The 15,773-nt window shown below is 40.9% G+C and overlaps 1 protein-coding gene across 4 annotated transcripts in view; it reads left to right on the forward strand.

Moving 5' to 3' along the window:
* CCDC186 (coiled-coil domain containing 186) overlaps positions 1 to 5,996 on the forward strand; it is a 41,606-nt gene extending 35,610 nt beyond the window's left edge. For all 4 annotated transcript variants that reach the window (XM_062580273.1, XM_062580274.1, XM_062580275.1 and 1 more), the window contains 2 exons: positions 1,087 to 1,306; positions 1,958 to 5,996. In XM_062580273.1, coding sequence (XP_062436257.1) covers positions 1,087 to 1,306; positions 1,958 to 2,041 — 304 coding nt within the window. In that variant the 3' untranslated portion in view covers positions 2,042 to 5,996. The remainder of the gene's footprint in view (positions 1 to 1,086; positions 1,307 to 1,957) is intronic.
* Positions 5,997 to 15,773: the final 9,777 nt, after the last annotated feature.

A 15,773-nucleotide genomic window follows, 5' to 3' on the forward strand; every position in this document is an offset into this window, starting at 1 on the left:
CTTTACATACTTTTTCTTTAATTACTTGATATCAGTTGTTCATAAGAGACTACAATTTTCAGGACTCTTTTCCTTTAAAAGTTCATAGTGTAATTTTATTGTCAATTTAACTTTCATTCAAGTGAATTGGAGAAGAGATAGCTATAAGCTGAATGGATAGTGTTGCTTCAATAACTTTTCAATAACAGGTGATTTTTAGCTCTGGGTCCAAGCTTAAAAATGTTAAATATTGCTGCCCAATTATCTCACACTGAAAGCATTCAGGATTTAATACCACTTATCTCACTGAGCTATTGAGAACTATCAGCCTTGCTGCAGGTCTAACCCCAGGGTCTCCAATCAGGCAGAAAGTGAGGCGTGTAATTAAAGCCGTTACTGGAAAAGTTGGTTTAAGCAGCATTTTTTGTGTGTATAAGATCTCTGAGCTTGTTTGAGCACAATAGCTAGATGTGCAGATTACCATCCTACAGTCCTTTTTCTAGCTCTTATGGCTTAATTTGTAGCACCATTTCAAATTTCAGCATGTACTGCTACACTAATGGAGCAGATCTGCCCTGTGTGCTGAGAAAGACAGCTGAGAAGACAGTAGAAAATTAAGATTAAAATTGGACATTATATCATATTTCATAAGACTTCAATTGCACAGTGTTTCAGATTTTGGGGTAACTTTAAATCCCATGTAATTGGGATTGTACAGCACATGATTTTATCTTTCAGGAAAGAGAAGTAGGTAGAAGGGGATCTTCTAAGCACCCTTTTTTCTCCAGCGGCATTTAGTACTTCAAGTTCCTCTGAATGTGTAATCCTTGCACACTGTTGTATTTGCTTTGCTATCAAACATCTGTTACAGCATCTGGGTTGTTTAGGTTTTCCTCTGCACTGGAAGTTGCAGCTTCCCTTTATGTTGGTTAGGATTTGAATTTTTTGCCTTTCTAGTAAAACAGTAGTACTTGAAAATAATGAGAGAGAAAATACTTATACATGCATGTACACACATGTATAATACGTCAGGAATTTGAAATTACTTTGTCTGCCTTTTCACTGCCTTGTAATGCTATGATTTCTTTAACTTTTTTTTTCCCTCAGAATTATTCAGAGTTACATTTTGCGAGAAGAAGCTGGAACACTTTCCTCAGAAGCTTCTGACTTTAACAAAGTACACTTGAGTAGGCGGGGTGGGATTATGGCATCTCTGTATACATCTCATCCTGCGGATAGTGGTCTCACATTGGAGCTCTCCTTGGAGATAAACAGGAAGCTGCAGGCTGTGTTAGAAGATACTTTACTGAAGAATATTACACTGAAAGTGAGTAAATGTTTTTTTTCAGCTCATTGTGAACTGGTGATGTTTAGCATTGAGCAATCAAAGAGCACTTGAAGTAGATGACTTGTGCTGTAACGTAGTCCAGTCTGAACTTCTGTTTTGGGATCCTATCATATGATGCACTGATAGGCTGGCTTCCAGCAGCAGATTTTGGACTGCTTGCACAATTGGGGAGTCTCTCTCTTCATACCCTACTCCCATCACTGGGAATCAATGACTTGTGTTTGGTACTGTGCCAGTAGCTGGGTACCATTTTGAGCTATTGGGGCAGCATGTTTGCTGTGATGAAAAGGTGGCAGGCTGGAAAACGTTCTACGGGTTGCTAGCTGGACTCTGCAGTATTGCAGAAGTTGGAAATCTCTTTCTGTAAGTACCACTCCCATTTAAGTGCTGTATCTTCTAGAGATAGCTCTTAGAATATTAATAACTACCTAAGACTTGTTCAGTGCTTTACATCCTTTATTGAAATGGATTTGGTTTTCCCCACCCTCAGCTAATTATTTTTGTTTGTTCTGGATACTTGAAATTTCAATCTGCTGACCTAGATAGTAATTTTAAACTTAGTGCATTTTGTGCAGATTGTCATTTTTCCTGCATTTTTATTTATTTATAATTTATTTTTTTCCTCCAAAGGAAAACCTTCAGACTCTAGGAACAGAAATAGAACGTCTTACTAAACACCAGCATGAACTGGAAAGGAGAACGAGGCCAACGTAACTAGAACTCTTATGGAATAACCAACATAAAGATGCAGAAGAGGCAGGTGCTACAGACCATTGCTTTTTTACAGTTTTTCTGAAATATGGCTACCTGCCAGCACAAGCATCCAGTACTTTACGTATACAACCTTTTAATTATACGGGCTGTCCTTCACGTGAGAGAGTCTGCAGGGTTTGGCATCAGCGTGGTTCTGTCTACTCAATAGTAGCCTGAGATGTTGCTGAATTTTACTACGCACTACATTGAGATAAAAATTTTGTTTGAAATGACATACAGACTGTTTGCAGTGCACACCGTTTTGAGTGAGTTGCAATGAAATTTTAATTTGTGCACTGTATAATTAATCACTTTTTTTAATGATAGGGGTTGGAAAAATAAAGCTGATTATTTTTTAGTTGTTGAGCATATCCAGTGTTACTGAGCTTTAAGGGCTTTCAGACATTACTTCCTTGCATATTATTTCTGATATTTAGGTTGGTTAAGCGTTTTTGACATGTGCATGGAAAAATGCTTCCTCACAAAATTTGTTTTTTAAGTGAGGACCATGGTATTGTGTATTTTCTGCTGTAGGTTAACATTCAACTTGGTGTTTCTTTATTTAAAAGAAGTGAAACAACATTAAAAATAAGATAAGAAACTTGCTGGTTCAGTTGTTAAGTATGTGTGATTGAAGCAATTGTCAACTCAACGAATAGTATAAACCCCTGATCTTTATGTGTGTGAATCTAAAGAATTCTTATCTCAGGTAGTTCATTACTGAAGTTCTCTGACTTTCTGCATTAACTAATAACATTTAAAAAGTAGGAGTTTAAATTGTCCACTGTTACACATGTACAGGGAGACCTCCTGATTAAATCTGTCTTCAAAATTTAAGCCCACTGAAGTTTCCTCATTAACTATGGATAGATTAGGCAGTAAAAGTGACAGTGAGAAATGAGAACTGTATTTAAGTGGATTTGCAGTCTATTAGTTGGACAATAAAAGTGGCACAGAAATTTGAGACTCTCTAATTTTCCTGCTGTGAAGGAGACTGTCCAAAATGGCCTGAACTTACATCTGATACTTAATCCTTCAGCTACTGAGAGTGTGGTGAAGAAAGAGTATCAAGAAGACAAGATTCCAGTTTGTCACAATATCATTTTCACATTTTAATTCCAGGTTTATTTACAGGTCTCTGTTCCAGCAGTAAATGCATGTATTTTAATACAACATGTATTGTGTTTTGACCAAAATTTATTGATCACAACCAGAGTAGGTGACAGCGTAAATACGTATTTTGTCTTTTTTGTTAAATATTTGCACTTCCTGTTATCATGAAAAAATACTTAGTGTGCACTTAAAGTAGCTGAAGTGTTACTGTTTTAATTAGAAAGGACACTTGAAGAGAATTTTCTTTATCTTATCCCAGTTGCCATTTACATCAGATGTAAAAGAAGAGGCCTGAATCCTGTATCACAAGGGAAAAAAATTTATCAAAGTACCTAGACAGCTTAGGTGTGTGTGTCCCATTTTCAGGTGCCACTGAGTCACTTGAGTAGTTTGGGGGATTTATAATGAGTTGAATTGAGCATAAGGGCCTAATTTGGCTCTTATGAGTAGTTTGGTGCAAGACAATGAGACTTTCTTTTTACTTTAAAGATAGGCATCTCTGAAGGTGCTTGCAAGGTTAAAGTCTTGTAAGTTTTCCAGGGAGCCTTTGGAGTTTTGAATAACCAGTCCTTCTAATGTAAGAGGATTAAGTCTTTGCATAAAAAGGGAGGATAAAAACAAGTGATTTAAAACTTGATGAGCACTGTAGGAACTGTGACCTTTTAACCTGGATGGGATTTTATACATACATCTTTTTTTCTTTTTTCCTTTAAAAAAAAACAACAAAAAAAAACTCCTGAGAGCAATGGTTATGCACAGTGTTAGGGAATTTTGACTTACCCAGTTATGAATTCCTGCTTTACAGTTGTTTAAGTGATGTGGAGAAGTAAGTTCCAGGTTCTTCTGAAACAGATTTGTCACAGTCTTCTGGAAATCTGAGAGCTTACCTTGAGCAATCAGGCAGTTTTTCCTGACTGAACTAGACTTTCCGTGGAAAGAAAGAAATTTAGGAAGAACAAGTCACATTTCAAAACATAACTTAGCTCTTGTATGTTTGTTTTCTTGCTTTAATGTGCCAGCTCTTTGGATATTTTTCAGGCATTCAACTGAATGACTCCAGTATTTTAGATGCCGTGTTAATATTGTAACCATATATGTTCTTCAGGTGTACAATGTGAATGAAGGAGAGGTGTGGTGCAGATGGAGTAAGTGCAATGATATTGCGGGATTTTTTTTACTTTTTTGGCATGTTCTTTCTCCTTTTAAATTATTAGAGAAACCTGGTTGGTTGTCCTCCTACCTGGCTGAAAATGCTGCTTCCTCTCTGTAACACCAGGTAAATTTTTGGTTATGGAGACACACAAAGCAGCCCCAAAAAATCACTTTGTTTATTGCATACTGTATTTACATGGACCAAGGTTTTCTTCTAGATGTTTTATTTTAAACATACCTATTAAAGATGGAAATTTCATTCTAGTTTGCACACTGGCAAATGACTAGACTAAGCAGAGAAGTTCGAGTATGTGACAGGGTCAGTTAGCAACTTTGCTTAGTAATATTGCTTATTCCTGAGAAAGAATGCTGTGTTACCACATAAATATTGCTGTCAAGTCACCTGCCTTTTTTCATGGGCTAGACTAAGTGTCAGGAATCTAATGTTGGTGCATATTTTTTTGGTGAAAAACTATGTAGTGGAGAACAGGCTAGTGGGTTTCTGAGGGATTCTTTTATACCGTGCACATCTGGAGTGGATGCAAGGCTTGTGCAGTAATCACATTTCACTTATTTTGGAAACTTTTTGTCATTGTTATGAATATTAGACTGAAATTTTTCCTCAGATAAATTGTTATTTTGAAGACAGCCTGGAGCAGTTAGTTAGATATGTGCCATTGAAATTCAGTGTCCATTACATACCTAATTGCTACAGGCTTTTTTTTTTTTTAATTTTTTTTAATTTTATTATTTTTTTTTATTATTTTTTTTGAAAATGCCAGGCTTGTAGCTAGTTGCATCCTACAGGCAGATATCCTACATCTGTTTCTTGAATACTCAGGGTGCTTTTTTAAATGAAAACATCCCACATCCTGATGTTCTTAGAAGTCCTATGGAAAAGCTGCCTATGCTTTTCCACCCTCTGTAAAATGCAGTACTGAAGTTGGCTTAAGCCAGACCTTCCTAACTGAAGGGTACCACTTCATGCTATAAAAATCACTGATTTTTTGCTACGTAAACTTGTGCAATATTTTTAGTCTCCCAAAACCAGTGAGGATCAGCTTATGCTTGTCAGACTTTTATTCTTCACCTATTGCTGGCAACAGCTGCAGTATCTCCAACTATTAAAACACAGCTTGCTCTTTGTAAAAATTGCCATTAAAATATTTGGTTCATAACTAGAAAAATCAGATCTCTTGCTTTCACTGAATCAAGTTTAAAGCTGGTTGCTAGCATGACACAGAACTGGGATCAAGTCCCAGTAGTCCAGAGAACAAGGCCTGATGCATCCTGTAGGAATGAGCTCAGGTACTCTTTCAGCTGTTGATGGAAACAGCTGTGGTGATAAATGTTAACAGTAGGTGGCACTAGAAATCAGATTTACTATGCCTCCGAAACAACCTGAAACCTTTCAAAAGGCATATTGCTGAGTTACAGAGGGAGGAGGATAGTATTTAGAGCTTTTTCAAGGTGGATAGGGTTTCCTTACTTCCTATTTTTGTGTTTTGACAGTGAAACTATACTGACTCTTCCAATATGTTGTCTGAATATAAACAAATGTCTATTGATTTAATTAATTTTGTAGATACTGTTTCTGTATAAAGTTTTGGGAAACATCACTATACATTATGTATATATTGTACTTTTAAATAATAAACATACAAATATGTGAGCGTATGTTTCGAGTTTGTGGTTTGCATCATAGCCTGTTTAACACAGTCTAACTCTAGATTATGCAGAGACCTGAGCTGGCTCTTCACTTGAAGGCTTGTGGTGGTGGCAATGCGCTTGGGTAGCAGTCGTCTTTTCTGAGGGGAGAGTCTTCCTTCTCACAGTGCCAAAATGCCTGTGTGTGTGCGCCTTGTAAACATGTATGCTGAGCTAAAAGCAACTTCATTGCTAGCTGATTGTTTTTGCTAGTATGGTGACTGGGACTGCACCATTAAAGCACCTTCTTGTTTTCCTCCAGTAGGTATAACTATTTATGTCAGTATAATATAATTTGCAGTTGGAGGGCTTGCTCTCTACAGTCTGACAGGGCAAGTCTTGCTGCAGCCTGTGCTTCTCTAAATAAGAGATGGCAGTGCTTCTTTATTGTATATCTCAGATATTGCAAGACTGCCCTGCAGCAAAGCCAGGGGAAGTAGGCCTGCACACCTTTCATACCATGCTTCAGAAGTTGTTGGAAATGGGGGTGAGGTTTCTCTATCCTAAGAACTGGTGATAGGTATGCTACAATTAAGTACTGCTGTGATTTACTGTCAATTCCAGTAAGCAGCCTTAATACTGGAATCCTGCTTTCCCTTGTGTAATGTGAATTTGACAGTACTTGCAGTAGCAAGGACCAGTTTACTTGGTTACAGCTCTACATTTGGCACATTGTTACTTGCTACTCTGTTTTATTTATTCAGTTAGAGAGATAGTATCTTTTGTTATAACCATGATGATATCATTATAAGAAAAGTGATGCTATCATTGCTGGCTGTTGACTATGCCTATATTTAAAGCCCAGATCTCAGTTTTGTGTAGACTGTCTTGCCCATGCAAATTAATTGTAGGGGGACAGGGAAAAAGGAAGCCTGAGAAGGGGATAACTTCCAGACTGTAATTTAGTATCTCCTAGAGTGCCTTAAGTGAAAGGAGGAGTCATATTTTCTGTAGCAATTTGATAACGAACTCCAACTAGCTTCTCAGGAGCAGGGTAAAGGCTCCCAGTGTGTTTTCTAGTTACTATTATTTGTATGGCCATATGCTGGATTTGTTTTGCAGTTAACTCACTGCTGTTCTGTCAGCCTTTTCCATTGGGAGCAGATGCAGCTCTAGATGAGACCAAACATCAAGATTTATTTGTGCTTCCAGTAGTTTACACTGCTGTTTGGAAACAGCAGCTGAAAGTGAAGTTTCCTCAAATACAAATCTTGGCTTTGTTATTTGCAAGTAGCCATTTGGCAAACAGCTACTCATCCTCATTTTACAGGTAGATCTGCATTTCAGACTGGAACAGAACAGCTATATTTGCAGAGGAAGGGTTCTCCCAGCACAACAGTGTTAAGTACTCAGCCTTGAAGCAAGCCAATCTGATATGGTGCTATTGGGTAATAAATATAGAACTTGATGCTAGCAACTTGTCTAGCTGAGAAAGAAAATCATTGCTACTTTCTTCTCTCACTCCCTGTCCTATTTTAAGATTTTTTTTTAACAGAGATAGAGTTGGGGTTTTGTTATTGCTGTTTTCAGACTATTTTGCACTAAAGCACAATCCTAGACTCTGCAAGATTTTTGCATGCATAAATGTAGCTGTTGAAGAGTGAGCACTTCTGAACAACTTGTTCTCATCTAATGTTTGTAAATAAGCCATTCAATATGTTCATAGCTGTTTTGCCTTAGTGGGTGCCCTGTAGTTGGGAGAATGTCTGTCCTTCCAGTTTTTCAGGGCTCTTTACCATGTGCAGCTGCCTGCTATCTTAGGAGGGCAGCTCTAATGCCTCAAGTGAAGCACCTAGCTGACTGAAGGGTTGGATTCATTCTGCTCTGAATGCCTGTGGGCTGCTTAATCTCATGAGAATGCAATAAGGCAAATTAACACACGAAATCACTGAAGAGTCTCTAAATTCTAGCCTAAATGCTTGAGTTTTGACACAGGATGGGAGAGTACAGCCTAGCAAGAAGAGCTAGTCCCTTTGAAGTCTCTGAGAAGTCCTTGAATACTGCCCTTAGCTGTCTAACCTGTGGTTAATCAGGGGCAGGTCCTGCCTTTGAAGATGGAGATAGCTTGACGCAAGCTATGAGGTTTAGGGCAATATTCTTTCAAGCTATGGTCTGTGATTTCAGAGTAGCTTTATGAATTGCTCCTGACTATTCTTGCCTCAGTGCTATAAGCCCCCACAATCATCTGACAGAAGTGTTTGTGGGGCTGCACTGTAAAAGCAGCTAGTTAAAAATACTGAAAGAAAACTATTAGATCTAAAAGTATTTTAACTCCACTCAGGGCTAGACACAGGAGAAAGTGAGAATTCTTTATATCAGCATTGCAGGCAAAAGAGAGTATGGCAAGGCTGTGGCCGAAGAAAAGCAAGCTTAGTGCCAGTCGGTTTAAATCTGTTTCATGGCTCTGCAGGTTCCCTGGAAACTTTGGCAAGTCAGAGGCTGAAAAAATGTGGCCTCAGGCTCAGACCTGCAACCTGCTAATGCTGTAAGTGGCTTGTACCAATCATCTGGTCTTACTTCACTGTAGTAATTAGATTACAGGAGAAGTATTGATTAGACAGACTCTAGAAAATGTTTAAGGACTTCAGTCTTTTGGAGATGGAAGTGGAAGAGGTTTTACACCAATGAAGTGACAAATCAGAAAAAGCTAGTATCAGCCTATCATGGGTTTAAAGTTGGGAGTGACATGGGCTACTGGCAACTTGGCTCATGGTGTCCATTTCCTGTTCCCTTCTGCTTGCCTGTGAACTGGTGTCATCTGGCCCTAGGGCTCAGTCAGCTGATGGGGATGGTTTACACAAGGGACAGGACTCCACTGTGGCAGGGCAGATCTAGGGCTGGCCCAGGGCTCTGGGTGAAATGTATGATGCTGGTGAGGCTGTTGCCCACAGCTGTCTGCCTACTCCTCAAGCTGTGCAGCTGTTAGCCTGTTCAGTCAGCACCTGACCAACTCACTGTTCAGCCTTTTGAAGCCAAGCAAAAATAGTAACTGTTGCTCATGACAAGCTCATGCTGTGACCTGTAGGGCATCAGAGACGGTTGACCCCCTGAGTCGCCTGTGCTGCAGAACAGGAACTCCTTGAAGGAGGCAGGAGAGCTGGCGGCAAAAAGGCTGTGTGCCTCCAGGTAAGGCGTCCTCCCCCAGCATTTGCAGCCCCTTGTTTCATTTGGCTTTATTCAGACATTTCTGGGCATTAGAAATACCCAGCTAGAGCCAAGCAGGCGTTTTCGATCAGGAAGGGCTGGTGGAGGAAAGTTTCTGCTTTGTAAGCCAGTACAGTGAAGTGAGTAAAGATCACTCCAGGTATCTGCGGCCCTGGGAAGCCAAGCTTTGAAGCCCTTGCTGTTGTTCTTGAGTCTGTACCAGAGAGGCCCTGCAACCTTGTCACTAAACTTGTCACCAAGACAGGCTGATGGCAGAAGACTGCTACCACGTTGGCACTTCACAAATTTAGGTGCACCTTTAAATCAGGACCTGAAAAACAACAGGTTGAACCAACTTTGTCTGCTCCTAAGAAAGCTGAAGCTCTTGGAAGAGAAGTGATTGATTTGGCAATAAGCGTGTAGCACCAGGATCCCAGGTTCCTTCTTTCTTCCCCCCTCCCCCTTTTTTTGTAAGACCTGATCTATGTTAATTTTTCCTCTCTGACTTCCCTTATTGTCTTTAAAGGCTGCTCGTTGATGATGAGAGTTAAACTATTTAGATTTTGACCTTGCTCAATTGGTTGCACAACACATCCCTTGCTGGTAGTGGTCACCTTGTGATGTCAAATTCACTGCAACGTTTCTTTTGCTCAAAAAGCATACACAGGCACCTGCAAGGCATAGTGAGGCACGGTAGCAGGCAAACTCTGTCCCATCCACACTGAGCGAGAGCATGATTTAGCCTTTCTTGGCTGCAGCAGTAGCTGGAGCAACGGAAACCTCCTCAAAGGCTGGGGCATGCAAGCCAGTATGATTTCTCTTGAGAGCAATAAATAGAGGGACTTAGGTTTAATTAATTGTGTGTCAGAGCAAATGTTGAAAACAAACTTCCCAACCCGAAGCACTAAGCTTAGCACCAGCTGCTGAGGGAGGTTTCTGGCAAGAAAGGCAGTCTTGGATAGACAAGCAAGGAAGCGAGGCACTTCCGAAGGGTGACTTGGGCCAATTACACAGGGCTCCTTCTCCAACCCCCATCCCCGACTGTGCAGGGAGCATAGGGCCAGGACACGGAGAAGCAGTTTGCCTGACAGGCACCTTCCTTTGTGTAGGTGCTTTGTGAACTGAAGAGGAACCCGTCTTGGACACAACAGCAGAGAAGGGGGAATTTCAGCTGGGATCTTGATCCCTGATATGTGTAATGATGAAAAGAAAATCATACGTTGTCCAAAATATGAAGGTTCCTTAGAGTTTACAGTCTTCTGTCCACTAGGGACCCAATGTATGCAACAGTACAGGGACATCTGAAGGACCTTACATTCCTTTACCAACCTGCCAGCTCACCAGTTAGGGGAAACCTTTAAACAGGAGTGAGGTCAGCCAGAGTAGCTGAGGCAGAACTGGAAAAGAAGGCAGCTCTCTAGTTATGTCAGCTCTGTTGTGACTGCCCATCCAGCCCTTCTCTCCCTAGAAAGATGCCAAATTTGGCTGCATTAGCTGTGTCTGTGAAGGTCTGGCCCCTGGAAAGTGGAAATCTGAGCTTGCACTGTCAGGAAGATGGAGCAGACACTGCAACAAATCTTTTCTTTGTGGGACTTTTCTATGTGCAACTTGCCTGTGAATTGAGGAATTGAGCTTGTTTGTGACATGTTGAGATTAGACCTGAACAAAAACTCTATTTCTGAAAACATCATACTTTAAAATAAATAAATAAATAAAATAAACTTAGTTTATTGTTGTGCCTTTGGTAGGTTTCAGAAGGCAAGTTTAGGTTAGTCACTGTTATTTATGGTATCAGAAAAACAAGCTAGTTAAATACATGATAAAAACAAAAAACTTGTGTGAGAAAACCCACTTGCTTTCTAACTACTAGCTACTGTTATTACCTTGAACACAGCTGAACACTCTTCTGAGCAGCCCTGAGTAGGGAGAAACTATCTTGGTCAAGTAGAAAAGTTTTAAAATTAAAATACGAGGGAAAGGAAAGGGCTGAGAAGTGGCTAGTTGGGAAAAAGCCAAGATAAAAATGGAAGACTGTTTTTTAAAAAAGGTTTTGCTTTTTGGAACAGACCAAAGTCCCGATGTGAGAAGAAGATGTCTGAGTAGTGTGGATGAGCTAGCTCGCACGGTGTTGCCTGCTGAAGAGCTCACAGCAAACTGGTGTTCATGGACAGAGCCACAGCATTTTCTCTTCTTGACAGGAGTGGGCAGTTTGGACTGCCCACTGCAAGTCCAAATCTGAAGTGCAGCTCAAAGCACAATCTTAACCTTTCCATATTAAACTCTGGAGAATTCAAAAGATTTTATTTAAGTGGAAATTTATGAAAAAGAAACAGAAAAGGCTGACTGCTCTTGGCAGTGTGGCACAGAAATTGCTTTTACAAAATATATTTACTTTGGAGGTTCCTTTCACAAAGCATCTGCCTGTGTTGGACCTTGTCAGCTCCGAAGCCCATCAATTTTCCTTTCCCCTCTTTCTTACCTGTATTCCTGTGAGTTTGCTGCCTCCACAGAAAGCCAGAAAGTCCAGCCTCTGCCAGACCTCACTCAGATTCTTGATTATTTAATTGCATTTCTACTGAGGAATAAGGCATGTACTTGTAGGAATGATCTACCCAGTTCAGCTTTGCATGGGCCTACCCAGAAGCTGTGCAACGCAAAGGGAAGTGCTTCGAGCACTGCTTTGTCTCAGAGTAATTGCCAGTTCAAATTCTTTCCTACTTCTTCCTAGATCTTATGACAAGAACTCACGAGGACAGCAAGTTCCTTGCAGTTCTAGTTTGTTGTTAGGTTCCTGGATGCCAAAGGTTTGGAGAATTTACTCTTCTCAGTGAGAAGAATGACATAAGCCATACTTTCCCCCAAGGTGTAGGCCAACCATGTTCCCACAGTCCTAGGCCTATGGTGGGATGCCTGGGCCAAGAGGAGAGAGCTGACTTCCATCCATGCTCCTTGTCTCCATCCCACTCATGTCGCGAAGGCGCTGTTTGCTGGTGCCCCTTGAAAGCGAAGGTGGCTCACTGGGCCCATCAGCCAGGCGCCCCTTGCATGCTCCATCTCTGTGAGTGTGCTGCAACAGCACTGCAGGCATGAGCACCATGTGGGGCGCTCCTGGCAGGACATGCCAAGAGGAATATAATCAGTAATATGAGAATATAGACAGCTCTGTACTGGCAAGCTATACATGTCTGATTTAACTGTCAGCTCTTACAAGGGAGGGGAGATTGTATTGTAACAATACTGAGGACAAAAAATGGAAGAACTTGAATGTGAATACACCAAGAGCCCTGCACTAATGTTGTGGGAAGTTTGTGATACCTTCAGAGCAGAATAGCTAGGACTAGAGAGGGATTTGAAAAATAATTGAGGGAAAAATATAAGCCAAAATTCGTTCTTTTGGAAAGGTGTGCATACAAAGGGAGACATGCAAAATGCTACAGTAGAGCTATGGATGCAGTGAAGAAAAAGCACTGCAAAAGAACTGCCTCAAAAGTAACTATTTATCATTTACAGTTCATTTAAAAATCCTTTGCACTGCTGCTTGCAAAAGTCTGAAAATGGTTAGCATGCCAAGCACATGCATCTATCACGCTGGTAATGCTGCATCATCATTTTCTGGTGTTTCTGTTCTTCTGTCCATACCTGTCTTGTGTGAAGGTTGTATCAGAAACACTTGGGGACAGGGACAGTTGGGTTTTGCCTATGCAGAACCTAGCGTGAATTGTTCCGGGCTCTTGCCTGGATCTCCTAGACACTACTACCAAGAAGAAAAGCTTAAAGGTTTCACATACCAAAATTAAGGGGAAAAGAAATTATCTTGGCCTTTGTGAACTAGCAAGGAGAGAATTTCAAAATAAGTACTTTATAAAGTTTGGACTTTCAGAGGCAAGTGCAAGGTACACAAAAGAGGGAAACTGAGTGTGCAGCTAGCAGGTGTACAAGCTTGCAAAGATGCCTTCGCAGTAATGCCAAGGAAATCAAAGTTGCAGCCAAGAAAAACAGTTAAAGTGATGCAATGACATAATTCAACTGCTGCCAGTAGAATATAAATTACTTGCAGGACAATCAAGAAGAAAAACACCTATGATATTCATTTGTGTAATACAGATGGAGACCCCATGATTCACAGGTAAAAATGGGTGATTCTTTGAACCTATAGACACAAGAACAAACACAAATAAAACAAACGACCTAGCTTAAAGCGATGTTACAATAAAGGGGCCTGATGGAGCAGATGTTGTTTACAGCTGTCTCCTCTCCTTGCTGTGTGGCAACACACCATTTGAATGAGAGCAAGACCTCAATATTACAGAAAGCACCAACCAGACCTTTCTCTGAGGAGTGACACTGAAGCAAGAACAAAGAATGCACGCTCAGATTGGTAAATTTTTGGGTAGATTAGTTTTAAACCCACCACATCTAAAACTACAACTACAGCAGATCCATTTAGTGAGCAGAACAACCTAAGAAAGCTAGGCTTCTGCACCAGGATGCTACATCTTGCTCAAACAAAGAGTCATGCTGAAGCTGGGTAAAGATGCGATTAGTGTCATCGGTTTTTAAAAATAGAAGGAATGCACTCCACTGAGGGCTTTGAGATCTCTGCTTGAGAGATGTCCTAGCAGCAAGATAAATTCCACTGGTTGCACTGCAGATAGGAGATAGAGGTTACATTGCCCAGACTTCTGCTCCACGCCTTTCACAGGTTATGAAAATATTGTGGTCCCAGCAGTGCTTTTGCAAGCAATGCACTCAAGTAATAAACTAGGCATGAGAAAATGCAAATGTAGATCCACATAAAGATATGAACCTCCTTGTTCAGACCCACCCCTATATTTTACTAAAAAGTAGTGAGCAAACATGCCTTGATGAGGGAGTAAAATGCATTTTATTCACCCAATACCCTTTCTTAACTGAATATACTTCTGGGGTATCTGCTGATTATTCATGTTTCAGAGCTTCATCTTTATTTTAGACCTTAGCACAAGTAACATGATGAAATGCCTGATAAGAAGGAGAGGGGAAATGCATGCACAATACAATATGTTTCCATCCAAATCTCAGTTCCTCTTAATGCAGAGGACCTACAGGGCACAGTGTTACTTGGGCTCAAATATAAAACTCCTGGTTGTAGAGCACTGTGAAATTGGTAAGCAGAGATTTATATTTTTAAACACAGACCTTGGTTACCATTTTCTCAGAAATGCCTAGGAGATTGCTGACCTCACACTTTGAACAGGGAAGCAGGGTGTAGGCACAAGCTCATTTAAGGTTGGAAAGGAAGTCTGTGGTGAACCTCAGGCTCAGGGACCTGATCTACATCCACAAAACTGCCCTTGCCCCACAGGCAGCCACAGGCCCAAACAGCAACTCAATAGAAAGGATCTCAGCAAAGACTTTTTGCAATTTTTGTGGTAATGTGAGCATCTAGACAGGGTCAATCCCACTGACGAGTCACTTCACATCCTAGACACTTCACAGACCTGTCCTGGTCTTTCCCCTCATCCTCTCCTCCCCCTCTACTTCCGTCTCCCCCATATAAAATGTTTTTTTTTTGTCTGCTGCTTTGGGACCTACAGATCTATGAGTAAAAAGGGGACAAGTAAAATCTAGAGTAACTCAGTCTACAGAAAGTACTCAAGAACAAAAGACTGATTTTAATGCCCAGTTTTGAGCAAGTTTGGCCATTAGCTTCAGGAAGTCTTCATCATTTATGTAGAGGAGGAAGCAGATGGAAATCATAGAATTAATTTGACCTGAAGAGTTTGTGTTATGGAAAAACACTCGAGTCAGGCCCCAAATTATAGACCTAGGGATAAAATAAGCCACCTGTGGTGTACAAGTATGAGCATGCCGGATGCCATTTCGCAGCCTTCTGAACTGCACATTTCCTCAAGTGTTTGTTTTGTGCAGGAGAATCCGAGGCCTGTAGGAGCTTTTCTATTTTCTGTCCTTCAAGGAATAGGATTAGCAACATGAATATTCCCTGTGAAAGCCAAGAAATTGAAGAACTGGTAATACTGTCCCCTGTCTTCGGGTGGGATCTGTTTCAATCAAAGTAAAAAGAGTGCAACTCCATCTAGAGAGAGAGCCCAGGGCACCAAAGTGTCCATAAGGGCAGTGTTGGGCTCTAATTATTGCCGGCGTACCCTAGCTGTGCTCCCAGCTGAGAAGAAATGACTTGAAACTTGGCTAGCATTTATTTTATAGGTCTGAGGTTTCTCCAGCTCTGAAGGTGTGGCAGACACCGAGATCCTGGCCAGGACTATGAAGGGGAAATAAGTTTTGGCCATGATAATAAACTGTTTGTCAGCTGGGGTGCACCCAGGATACAGGCACATCACAGTGCCTGTTGGTGCTATGCAGATCTGAGGACACACCAGCACTGAGCACCTGCCTACTAGCCAGGCCTGCTGTTGTCAAAATAGAGAATGATCCTTTCCCCAGATCAGAGGATGCTTTCAGAGGACAGGTGAGATCAGGGACAATAGGAAATACCCCAGGAGAAGGGGAGAAGACGAGAGTTTTAAAGGACATGGTAGTGTTCTGCAACACTGTAGTTGTACCTTGCATTCAAGTC

This window comes from Rhea pennata, chromosome 7 (genome assembly GCF_028389875.1).
Source record: "Rhea pennata isolate bPtePen1 chromosome 7, bPtePen1.pri, whole genome shotgun sequence".
Classification (NCBI taxonomy): Eukaryota; Metazoa; Chordata; class Aves; order Rheiformes; family Rheidae; genus Rhea; species Rhea pennata.